The 18,706-nt window shown below is 40.2% G+C and overlaps 1 protein-coding gene across 1 annotated transcript; it reads left to right on the top strand.

The window, feature by feature from the left end:
* The first annotated feature begins 831 nt into the window (after window positions 1-831).
* Window positions 832-17,449, top strand: prss59 (serine protease 59, putative). The gene is made up of 9 exons (XM_088912797.1): window positions 832-1,086; window positions 1,624-1,805; window positions 2,451-2,683; window positions 5,568-5,703; window positions 10,243-10,357; window positions 11,691-11,892; window positions 14,404-14,494; window positions 16,209-16,417; window positions 16,872-17,449. The coding sequence occupies exons 1-9, from the start codon at window positions 865-867 to the stop codon at window positions 16,979-16,981; spliced, it is 1,500 nt and encodes a 499-aa protein (XP_088768923.1). The 5' UTR covers window positions 832-864; the 3' UTR covers window positions 16,982-17,449.
* The last annotated feature ends 1,257 nt before the right edge of the window (window positions 17,450-18,706 follow it).

Below are 18,706 nucleotides of genomic sequence, written 5' to 3'. Positions count from 1 at the left end.
AAATCCAATGTATTTGCACTGGGCTTCTGTATTTTAATTTAAACTTGAGATATTTCCTCACTTGTCTTGTTCTGAGCCTTCTAACTGTATTTGTACCTGTATAGCGTGTGGAATTCCTGCACCGGTACCGAACAAACATTAGGTGGCAAGGGTCTCATTCTGACAGTGTACCGTGAATTGTTTAATAGTCCAGAGCTGGATTCACCATTATTCAAGAAAAGTTTTTTACTGAATGATTTTTTTAAAACTGATCTTACAAGATTTCTCATCATCTGCTATGTCTGACATGGCATGTTTCGATTTCATGCCATGTCAAAGGACAGAAAAGACCTTTTTATTATTGAAGAGGCTAGAAAAGCAGTGCAGAGAAGGAAGACAACTTGTATGTACTTAATCAGACAAGAGAGCTGTCGGTCCTGTTCATTAACACGGTAAGCAATGCTGTTGGTCGTGAGGATTGTAACTCGAACCGTAATTTTAAGCGGCTGCACACATTCTTATCATTTTCATTTCAACATGCTTTGCTAAGTAAAATTTTAACTAGCCTTTTTGTGCACTCCTGTATGTCTAAAGTCGTCTTTTCTCCCTTTCAAATTACTTGGACGGCAAGTAAAAACAACAGCCCTATTAATCTATAGATACCAGTCAGGTGTTGTCTTTCTGCAATGTAAATTGTTTTTCCTATTAAGACGTTTACACGTCTAAAGCGTTATTCTGTTAAAAGGAATAACGCTGTTTCTGGCGAACCACAGTTCTTGACTTTTTTTTCCCGGCTCTGTGGTTCCTGAGTGCGCGGCGCGCAAGCAGCTGATTTCTTCACGTGACGAGCTGAGCAGCGGTCATGTGCTTTTTATTTAGTTCAAGATGGCTTGCGGCGGACACCAGCGGATAGTACCGAAAGGCTTCGTGTTTTTGCTAGGGACCGTAATTTATCTGTCGTGTCTTTCGTCTGGTTTTCCTCGCGTTAGAAAGGCGCTCCGCACTAGTTTCGTTAACGAGGACAACAATGGGTCGGTGGCTGACGAGCTGTGGTTCACGCAAAGACTCGACCATTTCAGCGGGGCTGATACGCGGGTTTGGAAGCAGGTGAATATTGGGTTTTTTTTTACTTTAGTTTTTTTTTTTAAGATTGGAAATCACATCTTCGGTAAGTAACTGAAAGACGCCGATCTTTTTAGGCAGGCTGTTTTCATGATTTATCCAAATCGCTGCAAGTGTCTTAAATTTAGTTTCCGGATCTGTGCACGGCGCGTTTTAATGAATGCAAGATGTGAGCAGAACAGAGAATAATATAACAATCTAGAAGAGAATATATGTGTTCTGCGTAGTTTAGTGTGCAGAATCTTATTTCATCTCTGAATTGCATTACTTAAACCTCTCCATAGGAGCACAGGGAAGTTTGCAAACGGCAGTTATGCACTCACTCGGAACATCTGTCTTGTTTTTTAGTGTGGGACTGATCTGAGAGTCTCATCCAGCCGTTTCTTGGTTATTTTTTTATTCCCCAGACTCTCGCTAACCTTTGCGGACCGTAGATCCTCCAGCTGTCCGTGCCACATACACGTTTTCTCTGTTCCCACAAAGCCGATAGGGTTGACGACCCTGCACTGTCTCTCCCTGCAGAGGTACTTCGTCAATGACACCTACTTCAGAAGTGGGGGACCTGTATTCCTGATGATTGGCGGGGAAGGCCCGGCGAATCCGGCTTGGATGCGATACGGCACATGGCTGATTTATGCCCAGAAGCTCGGAGCTCTGTGCGTGATGCTGGAACACAGGTTCTACGGGAAAAGCCATCCTACTGAGTGTGTGAAATATTTTTCTTGTTATTTTGGGTGGCATTGACCTGGTTAGGGATGGACTATGTGCTCATTGTGATTATTGAGTTCTTAAATGTAATTTATCAGTTTCCTCTACCTCCATTTATTGTAGTATGAAACATCAATGCTTTTGACTTTATATAAAAAAAAAATATTAGGTGTGAATTTCTTCTTGGCCTGTTATTACCGCTAACGACCACTAGATGGGGGTAATGTATTAGGTTTGTTTGGAAGTGAAACGTAAGCGAATCTAATTTTATGATCTATTCTTTAGAATATTTTAATCTTAGGTTGCTTTAGGACTCTTATGTAAAATTTATGAAGCAAGCTGATATTTATCTTCTAGCTGTCAGAAAGTAACTTCAGAAAGTATGATTGCCAATTATTATAGTCTATTAAAGTATGAATTTTTATATCTGTGCAGATAGTCATTTAAGTTTCTACTTGCTACTTATTTTGTCCATTGTGTTTAAATATGAATTGTTTAAGTAGTAGATGAGCACAATTCTGTTAATAAAGACCTGCAAAATGATTTCTGCAAGTTCACCCTTTGGTTACAAAGTAAATAAGGGCCGTTAATAATTTAAAGAATGTCGAGTGTCTAATTTCTGTCTGTCCTCTGTGTTGCAGAGACCTCAGCACTGAGAGCCTTCGCTATCTCAGTAGCAAGCAGGCTCTGGCAGATCTGGCTCATTTCCGCACTGCTTTTGCTCAGAAACGGGGACTGATCGGGAACAAGTGGGTGGCATTTGGTGGCTCGTACCCGGGCTCGCTGGCAGCCTGGTTCAGACTGAAGTATCCACACCTTGTCCACGCTGCTGTGGCTACTAGTGCGCCTGTCCATGCTGTCGTCAACTTCCCAGGTAAGTCTGCCCTTTCTGCAAACGGGAACTTGTATAGGAAATAATGGTTTCTTTTTGTCCTGGAGAAGACCAAGAAATTGAACAAAGATACCAAAGCATGCATATTATGTGGAACTTTCTTTCTCTGATTTTTTTCCCTTTTTCTCTTTTTTTCTCCACGTTATTAGATGTTCTTCTCCTCTTTTGCATTGATTTCCAAATCCATACAAGTTGAAGTGTGGAATATATCCTCCTGTCCCTGTGATCATTTTCCTTGCAGTGCCGGCACTTTTTCTAATGTTTATCATTTGACTGTCCTGAGAATAAAACAAAAGTGTGTATAATTGAGTACAACACAACAGTAAGAATGATTTGGTGTTTTGTTGTGAAGTGAACCCGAACAAGAAAGGTTAGCTTTACTGGGGGTAAGGTTATGTTAATAAAAAGCCCTGCTCTGCTGTAATACTGGACCTTTTGTACCGCAGGTCCCCCACGTCAGCACTGAAAGAGAACACCTGTGTTCGCACAGGTTCCTGCAAAATGACCTGGTTAGGAAAAAGCCAAACTTGTTCAGAATGCGTGAAACAGCCACGGCAGGGAATGTTTGCATGGATTCTCTTTTGTGGGAGAATGGGATTAAAGTGCTCATGCTTAATTCTAAAAGTTATCTAGAAATTGCAGCATGAAGGAAAATGCCAAAGATAACATTAAGGATGTGAGAGCAGGCTACACATGAATGACAGCCAGAGAGTAACAGGCTGAGACTGTTCATATTTTTTCAGATGGAAGCCGCCTTTAACTGTGATATCTTGACTTTGTTGGCACGTTTTTTTTAATTGGGTGGAATGACCCCTTGGCATGTATATCCTGATCCACTGATTGTGCTCCTTGGTTTTCTAAAATCAGGTGGTAAATCTCTGCTTTATTACTAAGCTTTTGAAAACCCACATTAAAAGACATGTGGTCAGTTCCATTTCAGTAAAATGCATCGGATTGGGTTGATGTCCTCTTTCTCACAGTGTTAATCTGGGGGGGGGGGGGGGTGAAGGAACGGCGAGGAGACAAGAACACGGCATGATTTATTTTGGCTCTTGGATGAATTGTTTTCATTGGCTCTTAAAAACTTTCACTGGCTTCCTGAGGAAACCGCAGGAGCTTAAGGGCGTGTGTGGCTATGACGATGGTACTTTTCCAACATATACAGGAAGATGCGTGCATTGCTCTGGAGGAAAGTTTAAGCAAGGGGTATATTTTTTAAAAAATGGCATTCCCATCCCCTTCCCATCACTCTGTTGCAGCTCCTAAGGCTGGATAAGTAGATGGAGAAAGCTGCTTTGCAATCTCTGTTTTACCTGTCAAAAGTCTGTTCATCATCGAGAATTAAGTCTTTTTCAATTTGATTTGTTTTGCTTAGAAAGCATCCCCTGCTGAATGCGTTGAATATCTTATATGCTGTACATATATGTAAATTATTCAGTGTGAAACACTTGTATTTCGGGTTATTTCACCAGTAACTTTGTGCTATCTTTTTTGCATTATTTAGAAAGTAGATTCAAAGTTACTGATTAAATTTGGAAATTTTTAATCTTCTTGCTGTGTAAAGACTCAAACGATCCCAATAGGACTGATAGTCTTGAGGCTCATGCTTCGTGCTTCTGGAGGTAACAGGAGACGTACAGCATCTTAAATACTGGATGCGTAGCTGTCGGCAAAGGTTCAGGCAGCCTGTGTTGTGTGAGAGACTGTGAGGGGGAGAGTAAAATTCCTGAGTCCTTCGGAGGGATAAGCATGTTCTCACTGTAGCTTGGGAAAAAGGCCCGGGACAGGATGGCTGCCCTTCGGAAATATCAGGAGAGAGATAAACAGTGCTCAGCAGGCAGCCCACATGCGGCCTCCAGGGTGGGGAGAGGCCGAGTCTGAAGCAGGAGAGAGGAAGCACTGCTGTGTTCCGGAGCTGCTGCTCAGAGCACTCGCATTCCACAGCTGTCTGCGGCCTTCCTCAGCTCCGGTCGCCTGGGGGCAGCGCTGATCTCAGCAGGTGGACAAAGGGCACAAATGGAAACAGTGGAAGTGCATTTAAGTCTGGGAACGGGAGGCGCTTCTGTACCCCAAGGGAGGTGGGAGGGTGGCACAAGCAACGCAGCCGTGGTTTTGAAGCCAGCGTCCTGGTTTCTTTTAAGAAATGGCTGGATAAGAATCTTGGATCAGTTAGCTACCAGCTAGCAAACGTGTGAAATGGGCAGAATGACCTCCTGTCCTTTTTGGAGCTGTTCTCATGGCTGAGTGGTTTGAGCCTGGGCTGCGATGTGATTTTCAGCAAGGTCCCATGAGTCTACAATCCAATGAGCATGTCAGACGTTACACTCTGGACCGTGTTAAATGTCTGAGTTTCTCGCTTTGTCTAGTATAGCTGAACACTGTTTTGCAGGAGAGGGATACTGGCTCATTATTCAAAACGGTTAAATCTGCATTGTGTGCTTAGTTAGACATTATCCATTTCAGCCTTGACATCTAGTATTTTAATTGCTTCAGCCCTGTGATGTAGTTTTCCTTCTCCGTTACTCAAATCTTTTGCGTTTATACACATTATTTTTCTATTTGGTCTAAAAATCTTTTGTAAACTTTGCGAGCTATAATGGAAGTGATGCAAAACTAAAGTGTAGCATTCTGACAGCGTCTTGCCAGCATCTGCAGGTGCCTTCCTAGATGTAAGAAAATAGCACTTAAAAGCTTTGAAAAGAAAGATTCAGCACTTTCATTTGTCTTTTACTTTAAAGGGTTCGTTTTCTTCCAGGTTTACACTTACGATTGACTTTTGTCCAGTATCTGCCTTTACTAGGCATTGTGAAGGAGCATTTTATTAAAGGGTGCCTAAGACACCTATCCTTTTTGTTTTCCCCATCAGAGTATCTGGAGGTTGTGAGGCGGTCTCTTGCGACTCACAGTCCTGAATGCCCACAGCTTGTGAAAAACGCCTCTGACACACTCCTTGGGATGTTGAAAGACCCCAGAACCTATGATAACATCACTAAAGATTTCAGGTGGGTAACACTCAACATCACTGGCGTGTACCGCCTCACAGTTCTTAATGGTATTTATCTTCTCCCCGCCTTTTAGAGGGGATTCTGACTTAGAGGCGTTCAGTCACAATTCTACAGATGGTAGCTCCACACCACTGCCTCCTCGGCCAAGCACAGACACCCCATGTCTGAACCTGCAGTCTCATCCTGAGCAGGATCACTACTGCAGTGAGACATCATCTGTAGGGTAAAGCTAAGCTGTCTCTTGATGACATATCTCCATGTTCTTCTAAGCAATGAAGGAAGAACACACCTGTGGAATATGTCTCCTTCTCTTGTGGAGACTAGCCAAAGGCATTGGCAGATGGCCTGCATATTTTGCAGCTTGATTGGCCTTGATGCCCTGCTGTATCGTTAGTGTCCAGTAATGTCTCTCTCCACGCTTACTTGTTAACTGCGGAATTATACTCCTCAGCGCATGGACTTTGACAAACATGTGCATCCCAGCTGAATCAAAGTAGTATCGTTTTTTTTATATTATACATCCTTAATAGCATTTTTATTAAGAACTGATTTTTCGCAGCAATCAGCAAGTTTGTAATAGAAAATATGCATTTTGGAAATAAGACAGAGCTTGTCAGCCAAATACAGTGCCACCTTAAATAACCTCAAACTTTACACATTCCCAGGCTACTAAACTCGAGCAGTATAATGTAGCCTTAGAAGTCCAGCCTGCTTTGTATGCCAAGGGAAATGTGCAGGCGTGCCAGTACTGGCCGTCACACAATGACGAGAGGGTAACTAAAGACCTGTGCGATCCAACTCTTCACGGGTAATGTCAAAGGTCATTTTTCCTCTTTCGGCTGTGGTCTGCACACTTCTCACTTTTTCTCTTGCAGTCATGTTTGTATGCCAAGAGAGGCAGACTTTATCTTTGAAACCAAAAATGTGAAGGGATTGAGGGAAGCAATCGTCTGCATTGACTGGACACCAGACTTCTCCTCGCTGTAGAAATTTTGGGTTCCCATTTTTCTGATTGGCTTCTCTCTCAGGTTGATCATTTTTGTCCTTGCCAGAGGTCAGGAGTTTGTTGTGAGCTGCTTAGCTTAAGTTGTACTCTAGCGTTATTTCATTAATTATGTTCCCCTTTATGGGAATAATAATGGACAGACATTAGGGGTCACTTATAAAGAATGTTGTAAACTAATAATTTTTAAAACGGGACAGGAAGATTTGGGAAACATTAATCCTCCAGCCATTACAAATTGCTTTCACATGTACGCTAGGAAAATGTGGTACCTTAAAATGAAATGTTGCTGGCAGACCACTTCAGTATCTTTGCCTGGACTCTGCTCCAGTGGACAAACCAAAAGGAACATTAAACAGAAGTAAAGTCGGTTAGAATTGCCAGAGTTGTAAGAAGGCACTGTTAAAGAAATGACAAATAAAGGGAGAAAAAATGTATTGAAAATGTAAAGGATGCATACGTATGGTATATAAAAAGCATTTTATCCGTAAAGTTTTACACATAAGATAGTTTTGTTATAAGTTAGCTGTGCCAGTTTTTCTGATTCTATAAACTTGCTTCGATTTCCTCTCTCCAAAGCCAAAACAAGAACCAGACAGCACTAAAGTAATTCTGTGTATTTTGATGGATGTGAGTGCTCTGGACACTGAAAAATGAAGATGGATGAATAAATAGCACATTTATTTTTCTAGATTGCAAATCTATGCATTTCTGAGCCCGAGTGCTCATTTGTCTTGTGGCAGCTGATGTTTCTGGGGGTACACTCCCTTCATACAGGTGGGGCTGTGTTTGAGATGAGTTTAGTAGTGTTTCCTCCTGGGTTAGGCTGTTTACTTACTCTGACCTCAGTCTGTTGGACTCAAGTGCTTGACACATTCCAAATTACTGCAGTCACTGTACCAATGGGCACTTCTCTGCTGGTTGTGCTCTCTTAGGAAACAAAGAAATTACACAAGGCCTTGTGAACAAGCTCTTTCATTCTGCCTGGATCAATAGACACATTCTTTGGTGCTGAGGTGTATTCTTTGTGGATTATTTTTGTCAAATCAATTTAATTCTCTTGAATCCAATGCATCTACTTTAACAGTAAAGTAAAATAATTGCAATTAATCTTGCTTGACAAATTCCCTTGTTAAAAATTGAGTAAAAATGGGTTTACAGAAATACCAGCCGCATAAACTTCTTCTTTGTCTGGTTTTTCTTAACCTCAATTGATGCAATGGGACATTGGTTCATCATATTTAGTTTAAAACTGCATTTTCTCTAGGTAATCAAAGCGTTATGAAAGCTACGCCTGTTGTAACCCTCATACAATTTCTGTTTATATATTCCCCCATCATATGTGATTCAGGGAAGAATACTAAATCCACAAATGAAATAACATTTATACAGTGGTCATGATGTCCAGCTGAACATCAATGAAATTTGTTACAGAGTTCACTGAAGATATTTTGCAAAAGCTATAAAAGTAAGTAACTTCTGCAATAAATCTGACAGATGCAGACAGTCCACCCCTTGTGTCAATGTGACCACAGGATGTGTGTTTTCTGTATCCCCTGTGGTGTGAAATCATTGGTCAGTGTGTGATGTAATGGCCGAGACCATTCCAGATGACTTAGTTCTGTTGTTCACAGATTAAATCAAATTACTTGGCAGGGCACTTGTGTTGATACATTGACATTGAGATCGAGACATGTACTGGGCTTAGAATATGGTTTGGCTTCATAAGAATAAATTAATCTTTTACGTTGTTAGAGTGCCTTTGGATAAAGGTGGCAGGTAAATCAATCTTCCTTTTTTATGAATATTGCAAATAGAGAGAAAATTAATGTGTTTGTGGGGGAAAAAAAATACTCAATGTGGTGAAACCTTACAAATGTACTACAACAACTGTAACTTCAAACCCAAAGCCAGGTAATGGTGCAAACTGCAGTTGGTTTTTCAGTGTCTGTCGCTGTGGTTACCATGTGCCATTATTAATTTAACCAATACATCTAAAATTCTATTCAAATGGTACATAACTTTGTACATATCAAAGAGTTTAAGGACAATACATTTTCCACCAGTGCCATGATGTAGTCACCCCAGAATTGCAAGGTAAAACAGCTGCAGGCAAAACCTGACGTCCTTCTCTGACAATAGTATTTTTTTTTTGCAGCAATTCAAGTTAATAGCAGCCCTGCAGACTTTGATGAAGGTTCTGCTACTTGAGCATTTATGACAATGAGCAAAAGATTAGTAGCATCTGTTAAGGTTGTGCTCAAAGGAATATCTTATACCATCCTTTTTACCATTGTTTCCTTACTGCCTTTGTTTCCCACAATGGGAGGTCTTTTTTGTGGCTCAATATAGATTTTGCTAACATTTCACCCTGTTTCAGAAATGGCTTCTGTTTGACTAAGATATGGAAGATACCAGGTGTTGCACAAGCTCAGTCCTGCAAAGCAGTTTGTGAAGCTAGCGATGTAGTTTCCCCTCCTCCTATTCAGAAACTGAAACGTCTCGTTAGCATTGCAAGCAATAATCTAGTCAGATGCAAGCGTGATTCTCTGCACAGCATACTGAAAGACGTGCCAGCTAATGAGTAATGTTGCAACAGGAAAAAATACAGAGCGTCTCCTTTAGTGCCACGTTTTGGAACAGTTTTGTAACGCGTCTGTTTTGGTGATCTCTCACCTTTAATGTCTGCGGTCAGGGAGAAACTAGGAACTCTGCAGTGAATATTACCTGTGCTTTTAGTCAATGTTTTTTTTTAAGAAAAAAGGAAATAAATGTTGGAAATTTTTATAAGGAGTGTCTTTGGCTCTAGTTTGTTTATTCTTGAACCCGAATGTATAAGGGAGCAGATTTGGAAGATATTTAATTATACTATTTAGAACACACTTTGCTGTGTTTTTACTATTGCAGCTGACTTTTCCAGAAAGAATTACTCTGACGCTGTCGTCATGAGACACAACAAATTCCAGTGAAACAGCAAGTACAACAAAATGGGGAGCAAACTATGGGCTATGTACCAACCTGACTAGCCCGAGAGATATCAAAGTGTAACCATCTGCAACATTAGACTTAACAGCTTCATATCGGATTTGTGTATGTGACATCTGTATTATAGTCCATGTGCAACATAATCATGATACTGTGATATACTTTTATTTCTTTTCTCATAAAGAAGTGAAAGGTACAAAGTTAATAGGAACACTAGGAACATCTTTGACCTCTCAGATTGTTCACAATCCTTGCTGAATTTCTTCTTTGAAGTGGTACTGTGTGTAAACGTTAGTCCATTGCTTTAAAGTAGCATTGAATTCTGCATTGATTGCCTGTAATATCTGCAAAAACGTTTTATACAGTTGTTAATCTATTACAGTATAAATATATCAATCATCTCTTCATGTTCAAAGTGAAAAGAGTATTGAATCGGGAAAACGCAGGCAGATGGGGAGTTCTCAGGTACTGTACAGAATGTTTAACCTGTTAGTTTCAATTCTCCTTGTGCGCCTCCTAGTAACCCGGATCTCTTCCCTTTTCCTCAGCCTCTGCGAGAAGCTCCAGATACAGTCCGACATGGACTTGGCCTACTTCCTAGAAACGGTGGCGGGGAATTTCATGGATGTGGTCCAGTACAACGAGGACAACCGGGAGTTTGAGGTGAGGTGGAGCAGGGTGGAGCTCTGGACTATGGGCTCTGTTGTGTTCTTGCTGTCTTAGCTGGCCCATCGACCCTAGAGAGTGACCGAAGAACTCTCTCCAGAACTTTCTCTCCAGATATTCAAACAAAGTTATACAATAAGGCAAGATATTTCCAAAGAAATAGGCTTATTTGTACACAAATTTGAAAAGAAGTGAAGATTCTTTGCATGTGTGTTTGCAGACTTTTGTGACATGTTCCTCAGTCCTGTATGTTTGCTCTTTGAGAGATACAATTGCTGTGATTTATTATATAATATTTTTCTGCAATTGGAACTAAACATGTTAAACAAGTTGCTACATATTCTTTACTTAAACAGTTGTATATCATAATAGATCAAGCTCATGTGTTTCAGAAATGTTTTATGTAGGAGTGGCTTATTCACATTCAAGCCAGAAAACCTATTCTGATTTATGGTTAGTTTGAATTTTCTCCTTCACTTAAGCTAATGAGGAATTTTCACAAAAGTTAGCCTAGTGTTTACTGAAAAGATGCTTGACAGTGTCTCTTAACCAGTGTAGGTGTATCACAGATGCTATTGTAAGCACATCTGCCGGCTTATAAGACAGCCTCTTAAGCATGAATGAATAAATATCAGAGTTAGTAATTCTGCAGATAAATTGGCATGATAATATTTGAGCATAGTAAGAGGCAATGTTTGCATAACTCTTGACCGTTTGTTAGAGTTGCAATGAAAAATTGAGATACAGAATCTTTGTGAACAAGACATGAGTCAAATTTTCAATAACCTAATAAAAAGACTCATACATACAACAAGTCCTTTATGTGAGACAGTCACATTTCACTTGTCCCAGTGGGCATATTAAAAAAAAAAAATCTAAAACAGTTTCTTTTTAATGGTTATGAATTTTATTTTAGCTTTAATGGATGTTGCTTGAATTTTGCAAAGCATTAGGAGGAAATCTAATGCTTTTCAATTATCAGAAAACAGTATTAAAATACAATTACGGCCTTTCCATATACATTTATATCAATCCTCCTTTTTTGAGATCTGAGCGATATTTGGCTTGAAGGACGAAAACATGCAGTAGTGCAGTGCAGTTGTAAATCATCCGCCTGTTTAAAAACAGCCCCTTAGATCAGGAACAATCTCCCCATGTAGCTGATAGGAATGTGTGGTCCACTTTTGGCCTTGACCAGATCCGCTAAGCTCTTCACGTAGTCTCAGAAGAGAAGGAAGAGTGTTTTTGGACATAGCCTCACAGGAATGTAAAACATGGAGCTCTAATCTTACAAGACTGTATTGTTGTAGTTCTGTTTATTTAACTGCAGGGCGTACTTGGAACAAACATTACGATCAAAGCGCTTTGTGGCATAATGTCAAATGTGTCTCTTGGAGAGCCATATAAGAGGTATGCTGCTGTCATGGCTTTGATGCTGAAGACCTTCTCCCAGAAGTGTCTGGATGGGAGCTACAGTGCCTATGTCAAGGAAATGGGAAACTCCTCCTGGAATGGTCCAGCCTCAGATGGAGGTAAGGTGAAAAAGTCAAGTTCTCGTACCTGGGAGAAAACCCTAAAGATATTTCCTAGGTTTGACCCAAGGTGGTGCAGAACATGCATTTAAAACACTAGGGTTACAAAGGGTTAAGAGTCAATATTCCTGCAAAAAATTACCTAGAGGATAAACCTTCTTGATAGGGCTGCCCAAACTGTCACCTACTTGCACAAATTAATTTTAAAATTGTTTAATGTTTTTGTAGTTGTTAATTAGGGTGCTGGCAGTTCTGTTTCCATAGTGTTTAAAACCTGGGTCTCCAATCTGTTCTTGAAGAGCCCTGATTCAATTATTCTTGATGTACATCTTCCGAAATCACCTGTTTTGCAAGACTGACCAATTAACCTAAAATGTAAGCAAGAAGATCTCTGATGGGGACTGAAAGGTATTCAGGTTTTTGGTCCAAATGATCACTAAATTATTTTTACAAATCAACTGCTTAATTCATCAGAGCTTAATCCAGAAACTGAATGATGTCATGGTTGTATATATAACTTGCTTGGTTGAGCCTCTCCTGTCCTCTCAATGATTTAGGGAAGGAAAATGGGATTGCTTTCTTGATGTGTTTTATATAATCACTGCTGAGCAAGCAATCTGTCAGGACAACCACAGTTACAACAAGGTGTGTCTTATCCTCCTTCACTTATTTGGCATTTTCTTTGTGGGTTCATCAGATGCAGGAGTAGACTGGACTCACACATTTGCAAACAGTGAGGAAAAGTGAAGAAAAGAGAGTGATTTGTTTTTAAACAGTGACCACAACTTTTACACTTCTCTAAGGGGTTCTCTAAAATTTTTAATTTCTAAGGACTAAAAGCTTTTATATACATTTCTAAAGGTTTATGGTAGCTTATTAAAAGTTAGAAACCACCCACAGAAATATAAGACGACAAGGGAGTTTTTATACAGCTCTCTTGTGGGTAGTTTATTTTAATAGAGCAGTATATTGATGCAGTTTAATTTTAGTGACTTTTACTGCTGGGATGCTGGCTTTTTCTGTGGGTGCTGTACTCAGTACTGTAGTCTTATGGGGGAGGAGTTGTGTGTTTGTTCTTCTGTTATGAGATTACAACATCGCTGTCTGTAATTGTGTATGTATAATTACAGTACACAAAACAATGAAATGACTGCCATACGAGACAAAACTGCCTTTCTCAGGTCTCAGTGTAAAAAATGACATTTTTAGTAATAATACACTGTCTGGATATGAGGAGTGTATCGCCTCAATCTGGTTCCAGCTTGGGTGAACCACAGATGTTGGTGTTTTATTTATAATAGTACGCTAAAACACCACTGTTTGATAGGGGAAATGTTTGAATCGTAAAACTAAAGCTTTCCCTTTTCATATCTGTGTGTGATTTCTGCTAAGGTGGATTTGCTCTTTAATCAGAAAGTAGATTTTTTTTTTGGTGGCAATAGGAAATTTGATCTTATAAAATTAAAACCTTAAGAGGCACCAGTTTCTGAGAAATTATAAATGTTGTCCATTATAAATAAAACAAGGACTTTGCTGTTGTAAACACATTTTCATGGAGTATGAGCAAACAGTAATACAACACCCACCACTTTGTGTTAAATCCATACCTGGCACAGATGATCTCTTAATCTTTTAGGAAATATTTGCAGCCAGTTTGGATTTGTCCTTTACTTAAAAGAATACTGAGTTTTTTTTATTTTTTCCTGCCTGGTCCTTGTTCGCTTGTAACTGAATTATCATGACTAATCTTACTGGGATAGGATAGTGATGGAAACTTTTATGCTTTTTTTTTTAAAATGAAAAGTTTTTATTATTAGCCCAAGCAATAGCAATAGGAGTTGCTATTTCTGTGGGTGAGCACCACTGTGGCTTTTAACCTTTTATTTGTTTACCCAAGTGGTTTGCATTTTGTTCTCTGGTTCTTGCATCATAGGAGACTGACAAGATATAAACATACAGCTTTCTGAGGTTTTGTTCACTGTATGGACGCGGCATCAAGCCGGAGCATTTCTGAGGACTTCCCTACGAAGAAGAAAGAACAGAGCAAATAAAACTTTTCTTTTTAAATATGCCAGATCTGTTAAAATCTTTAAAAAAAAAAGACGGACATGGAGAAGCTACTCTGTGTACCTCCATGAGTCACAGAGGTTAACCAGAGATTGGTGTGTTTCTGATGACTGATGACTGATTCGAGTGGGCTGTTTTTCCTTCTTGGTCATTTGTGGTGCTGTCAGTAGCACTTAGGCAGTTATTCTTCGTATCAGTTTTTGGAAGTTATAGTATTTCAGGATATACCAAATCATGGATTGAGGGTACTAAAAAACAAACTTTCTTATTCACATAACTTTTTCGGGGGGGGGGGATTGTGAGGTGAAATACTACAGTCTTATTGTCGTTCTTATCAACTTAAATCAAGACCGCTTTCAATTCTCCTTATACTACAGGCATGTTTGTTTCAGAAAAAAAAGAATAATATGTTGTTGAAGAACTGAGCAATTTTTATGCCTTTAGGAAGACAGTGGGTCTATCAGACGTGCACAGAGTTTGGCTTTTATCAGAGCACTGACTCACCTGATCAGCCTTTCAGTGGGTTCCCCCTGCCGTAAGTATTGTGCTGATTTCTCTTTTCTGAAATGGTACAGGTCGCCACAGCTTTAATTCAGCTATTGAACCATTTTGATCTATTGAGGCATTTTGCCTGTAGTAAGACTGCACCTAGGAGACCCAGACCACCTCATACTCCATCTTATGCTTAAGGCTGCATGTACCCTCAAATTAAAGCTTAGTGTCTGGGTTAGCTAATTTTGGTCTGCAAAGTCAAAAGAAGTCAGAAATTTCTGAACACAGAAACCACATAAATACATTGATTGCAACCCTACTAGCTGTATTAAGATGCAAGAAATATGATTCATCTTTTCTAAGCAATCATTTTAAACACCGGTTTCTGCAGAATTCCTGAGAATATATGCTGTAGTGGAACACTAGGGTCTATTAATCTTTTCATGTTTTGTGAAATTCTCCAAATATTGTATTTTTTTTGTAAGTCAAGAAGCAGAGGATTGAACAATATGTATTTCCAGGGAAGGCCTTGGTTCGTGACTAGCAGGAGACGTCATGCTAAGGTTCCCATGGTTACCAGCCTAGCTAGTTAAATTTACACTCAAGCTGTTGTATTTTGATCAGTTTGAACTGTGAATTCCTGGCTCTCTGAAGCCTGTCCAAGCTTTTTGGGAGACGGGATGTGGAAACAGACCAGCTTCCCCTTTGGGTTTGTTTGGGAACAAAAGAAACTTTTACCGGAGAATGGGAGGACAGGGAGAATCCAGTTGACCACAGGCTCCCAGCTTTTCATAGTGTGGTTTATGAATAAAAACACCCTGATAATATAAAGGACACAAAGTATTAGCCATCTGTATCAGTGTAACTGGGAGCTGGCCAAGTCACTTAGTGTGGGAAGAAAAAGAACACTATGTGAACATAAAAACTTAAAATTTTATGCAGCACCATTTCAGCTGCAGAGCGGGTGCCAAACACTGAACTGTGGATAACCAGCTGATCTTTGGGGTTTTGTCGTTTTAGCTTTTAAAGAATAAATTGACACATCTGTGTGGTGTTGTGTTAATCTGTGAAAAGGGATCGTTCCTCCAGATAAAAGCAGCACCTGTGGAATTGTAGCTTTCCAGGAACCGTGACTTGACCAGCCCCAAGCTTCAGCTTTCTGCTAGCTTGTGGATTAGTGTTTGATCCGTTTTGTTTGTTCTGTGTGAAGGCCAATAGACTCTTGCAGGACACTGGTTATTACTCAGCTAAACTTATCTTCCAAGAGTCTTCTTCGCCGTGTTTACAGTCTGACAATGTTTTGGATAGAATCAATTTTGTTGAGAATTCCATGTGTGTTTTGTGTGGAGTAGATGGGTTTGCCAAGGACACGTGCAACTCTTCGCATTCCAGTAACGCTCAACAATAGCAGCCCTGCTTTGCCAGCAGATAGTGTCTCCCATTTCAGGGTCAGCCTCGTGTCCTTGTTTTAGTGAGGAAAGGCACAGTCTTATTTGCACGAGGAATGTGCTTTTACAGACCAGATTGCTGTGCAGTTAGTCACCCAATGATGTTTTCAACCTTCCGAACCTGAGAATTTTAAGCAGCCTACTTCATAGGTTGTACTGGGCACTGAGCAGTGATGAATGATGTGTCGCCATGGGCTTTAAAAACTGTTGCGAGGAAAAATCATTTGCAAGAATGTTTCATAACGATGGTAATCCGATCAAAGATGTCTTTGAAACGCAGAGTGAGAGGTTTTCAATGCTTTCCCTCAGGTACCACCTGCAGCAGTGCACCGATATTTATGGGGCCTCATTCACGGGCACCTCAGTAGCTGATGCAGTGCAGCAGACAAACGAGTACTATGGGGGCTATGACATCAGGAGCAGCCGAATAGTCTTTCCCAATGGTTCCATCGATCCTTGGCATGCTCTGGGAATCACCAAAGACATTGCCGATGACCTGCCAGCTGTGTTCATTGAAGGTGTGTTCCGTTGACCCTTTTCCCCAAAAAATATTTTTTTTATTCTTAACTCATTTATTTATAATGCTGTTTAAAATGTGGAGGGGGGGAAATTGAAGCAGTTTTTTCTTCCTGTTCTATTTTTTAATATACAGGAGCCATTTTTGTTGTTTGACCTAGAAAGCCACATCATCTTTTTATACAGATATTTATGAATTTGAATAAGCCCATTCACAAGGTCCTTCCTAATCGCTTTCACATTCTCATTCTCAACCTTTTAGATTTTCATTCACATCATAATTGTTGAATGTGGTCAGAGATGTACCGTTTACAAACTAGACTGATATTGGGTATGAGTGTAGGTGTTCAGGATTTTGGTTCTTTTAGCATTGCCTTCTGCACCTAGACTACAAGTGAAAGAAGTGGAGTACATTTCATCGATACTGTAGGCTAACATGTGGATTCTCTCTGTTAGGTACAGCCCACTGTGCCAACATGTATCCAGCAAGAGAAGAGGACTTACCACAGCTCATCTTTGCTAGAGACCATATCTTTTTACTCCTCCAGAAATGGCTTAAGCAATAGAATATGTGGAAAAAGACTTTGTACTGTAAGTTACAGAACCAAAAAGGTACTGGCCAAGACTCCTAAAAAAAGGCATTGTGATTCTTTAAGGCATAAGGTTGTTTTGTTTTTTCAAATAAACTGATGTAAACGAAGTATTAAGTATGGCTTGAAAAAACGTCCAGCCTGTTCTGAAAACATGTACGATAGTTTTAGATTTGCTTTCGCTCACTGCGATGACAGTCGTTGGGGACACTGTGGGGGCAGGCTCTGCGATGGACCGTTGTTCTTTCTGGGGGGAGTTTTGAGCTCTCTCTTCACGTATCGCCATGGAAATCAGGTTAGGCGCTGGACCGGTCGGCTGTTGTGGCTCAAGTACGGAACTACCCACCTACCACCACAGTGATGTAAGGTACAATGACTAAGATTTATATAGCACAGTGCGCATGATGATGACTAAACTGTTGAAAATAAATGGAACTGTAAATACTGAAGTCTGTGGACACTCATTTCACTTACCGCACATTTCATATCAGTAAAAAAATAGCTCAGAAGGATGTGGTGAATTATCTCGGCACACAGCGATTAAGAAGTAAACTGTTTTTAAAAAGACCTTCATTGCATTCTAAGTGTAGGCGTTTCTTTCAGTGCTAAATTCTGTTAATGCTTTTAGCAATGTTTTGTCCTCGCTTTACATCTGTATTTTCCTATACTTAAACCTACAGCTATGCTGTGCGTTAGAATGTTCTTTTAACAGAGGTCTTTAGAAATCAGACAGACAAACTAAATACAATGACAAAATACAATGAAAGGAAAGTTCTGCTGTGGAGTTTCTAAACTGAAGATGATTGCAGGTTTTGCCAAGCCTTTTCCTGGCAGATCAACCACATAGGCAAGCTGAAGCAACTTGTAAGATTTGTTTATAGTTCTTTATTTATTAAAACAATGTTAACAAAAAGCCCAGAGAGTTGATGCCTACAAGAGTAATGCATGTTGTTTGAGAGCCTCCCCTACTTCAGTGAGCTCCATAAAAGACTTGGTATATTTATTTAAATTTTGTTTTTACCCTGCTTACTTAAATCACGAAACCTTCACAACTAGATTTAGCTTTTTTTTTTGCTGTTTCTCTAAATTGCCACCTTCTTCCTTTTCTAAAATGTTGCAGTTTGGAAAAGCAACGGTGCTGTATTCTTCAACCCACCCTGCCACGGTATCATGTCCCGTCATGCAGACATCAGGCAGGACAAGTTGGCTTTTGGCCATTCCCAGAGCTCAGAAACAGAGCCTGGGTGTCAGTGGAAGGCTGGACACCCTTAATACCAGAGTGTCCATGACAGTCTGTCATACAGTCCGCCAGTCATGGGCTGATTGCATGTGGTTGACCCAGGATCTCGCAGCCAAATCCACACCAACAACTGGTTCCAGCAGCGCTCGGGCAGTTTTGAGGTTCCACTGGGATCCGCGGAGAGCCCGCAGATAACACGGCCTTACCTTGGCCTTCAGGACAAGCTATTAGAAGTGTTTGTTTTGTAAGGGAAGCTTATTTTGGGCCGGTGATCATAACTGTAGAAGGCAGTATTTCCACTCTTACTTCACTGTGCATGCTTGTCTGCACAACCGCTAGGGTTGAAATCATCAGCCTCCAGGCCAGAGGACACAGTCTGCCTCCGGCCAAAGGCATTTTTTTTCCCAATATACTGTATATTTTTATAGTATTATGAAATCAAATTTCCCTTTTTAATTGAG

Source organism: Atractosteus spatula, chromosome 4, assembly GCF_055471065.1.
Source record: "Atractosteus spatula isolate fAtrSpa1 chromosome 4, fAtrSpa1.hap1, whole genome shotgun sequence".
Classification (NCBI taxonomy): Eukaryota; Metazoa; Chordata; class Actinopteri; order Semionotiformes; family Lepisosteidae; genus Atractosteus; species Atractosteus spatula.
This window is presented reverse-complemented; position numbering and strand designations above follow the sequence as displayed.

Bases quoted from the DNA above. Each gene is read 5' to 3' on its own strand.
- prss59 (XM_088912797.1), top strand. From the start codon at position 865: ATGGCTTGCGGCGGACACCAGCGGATAGTACCGAAAGGCTTCGTGTTT. The intron at 10,358-11,690 runs GTGAGGTGGAGC...ATTTAACTGCAG, and splicing joins AGGACAACCGGGAGTTTGAG to GGCGTACTTGGAACAAACAT. The intron at 11,893-14,403 runs GTAAGGTGAAAA...TTATGCCTTTAG, and splicing joins TGGTCCAGCCTCAGATGGAG to GAAGACAGTGGGTCTATCAG.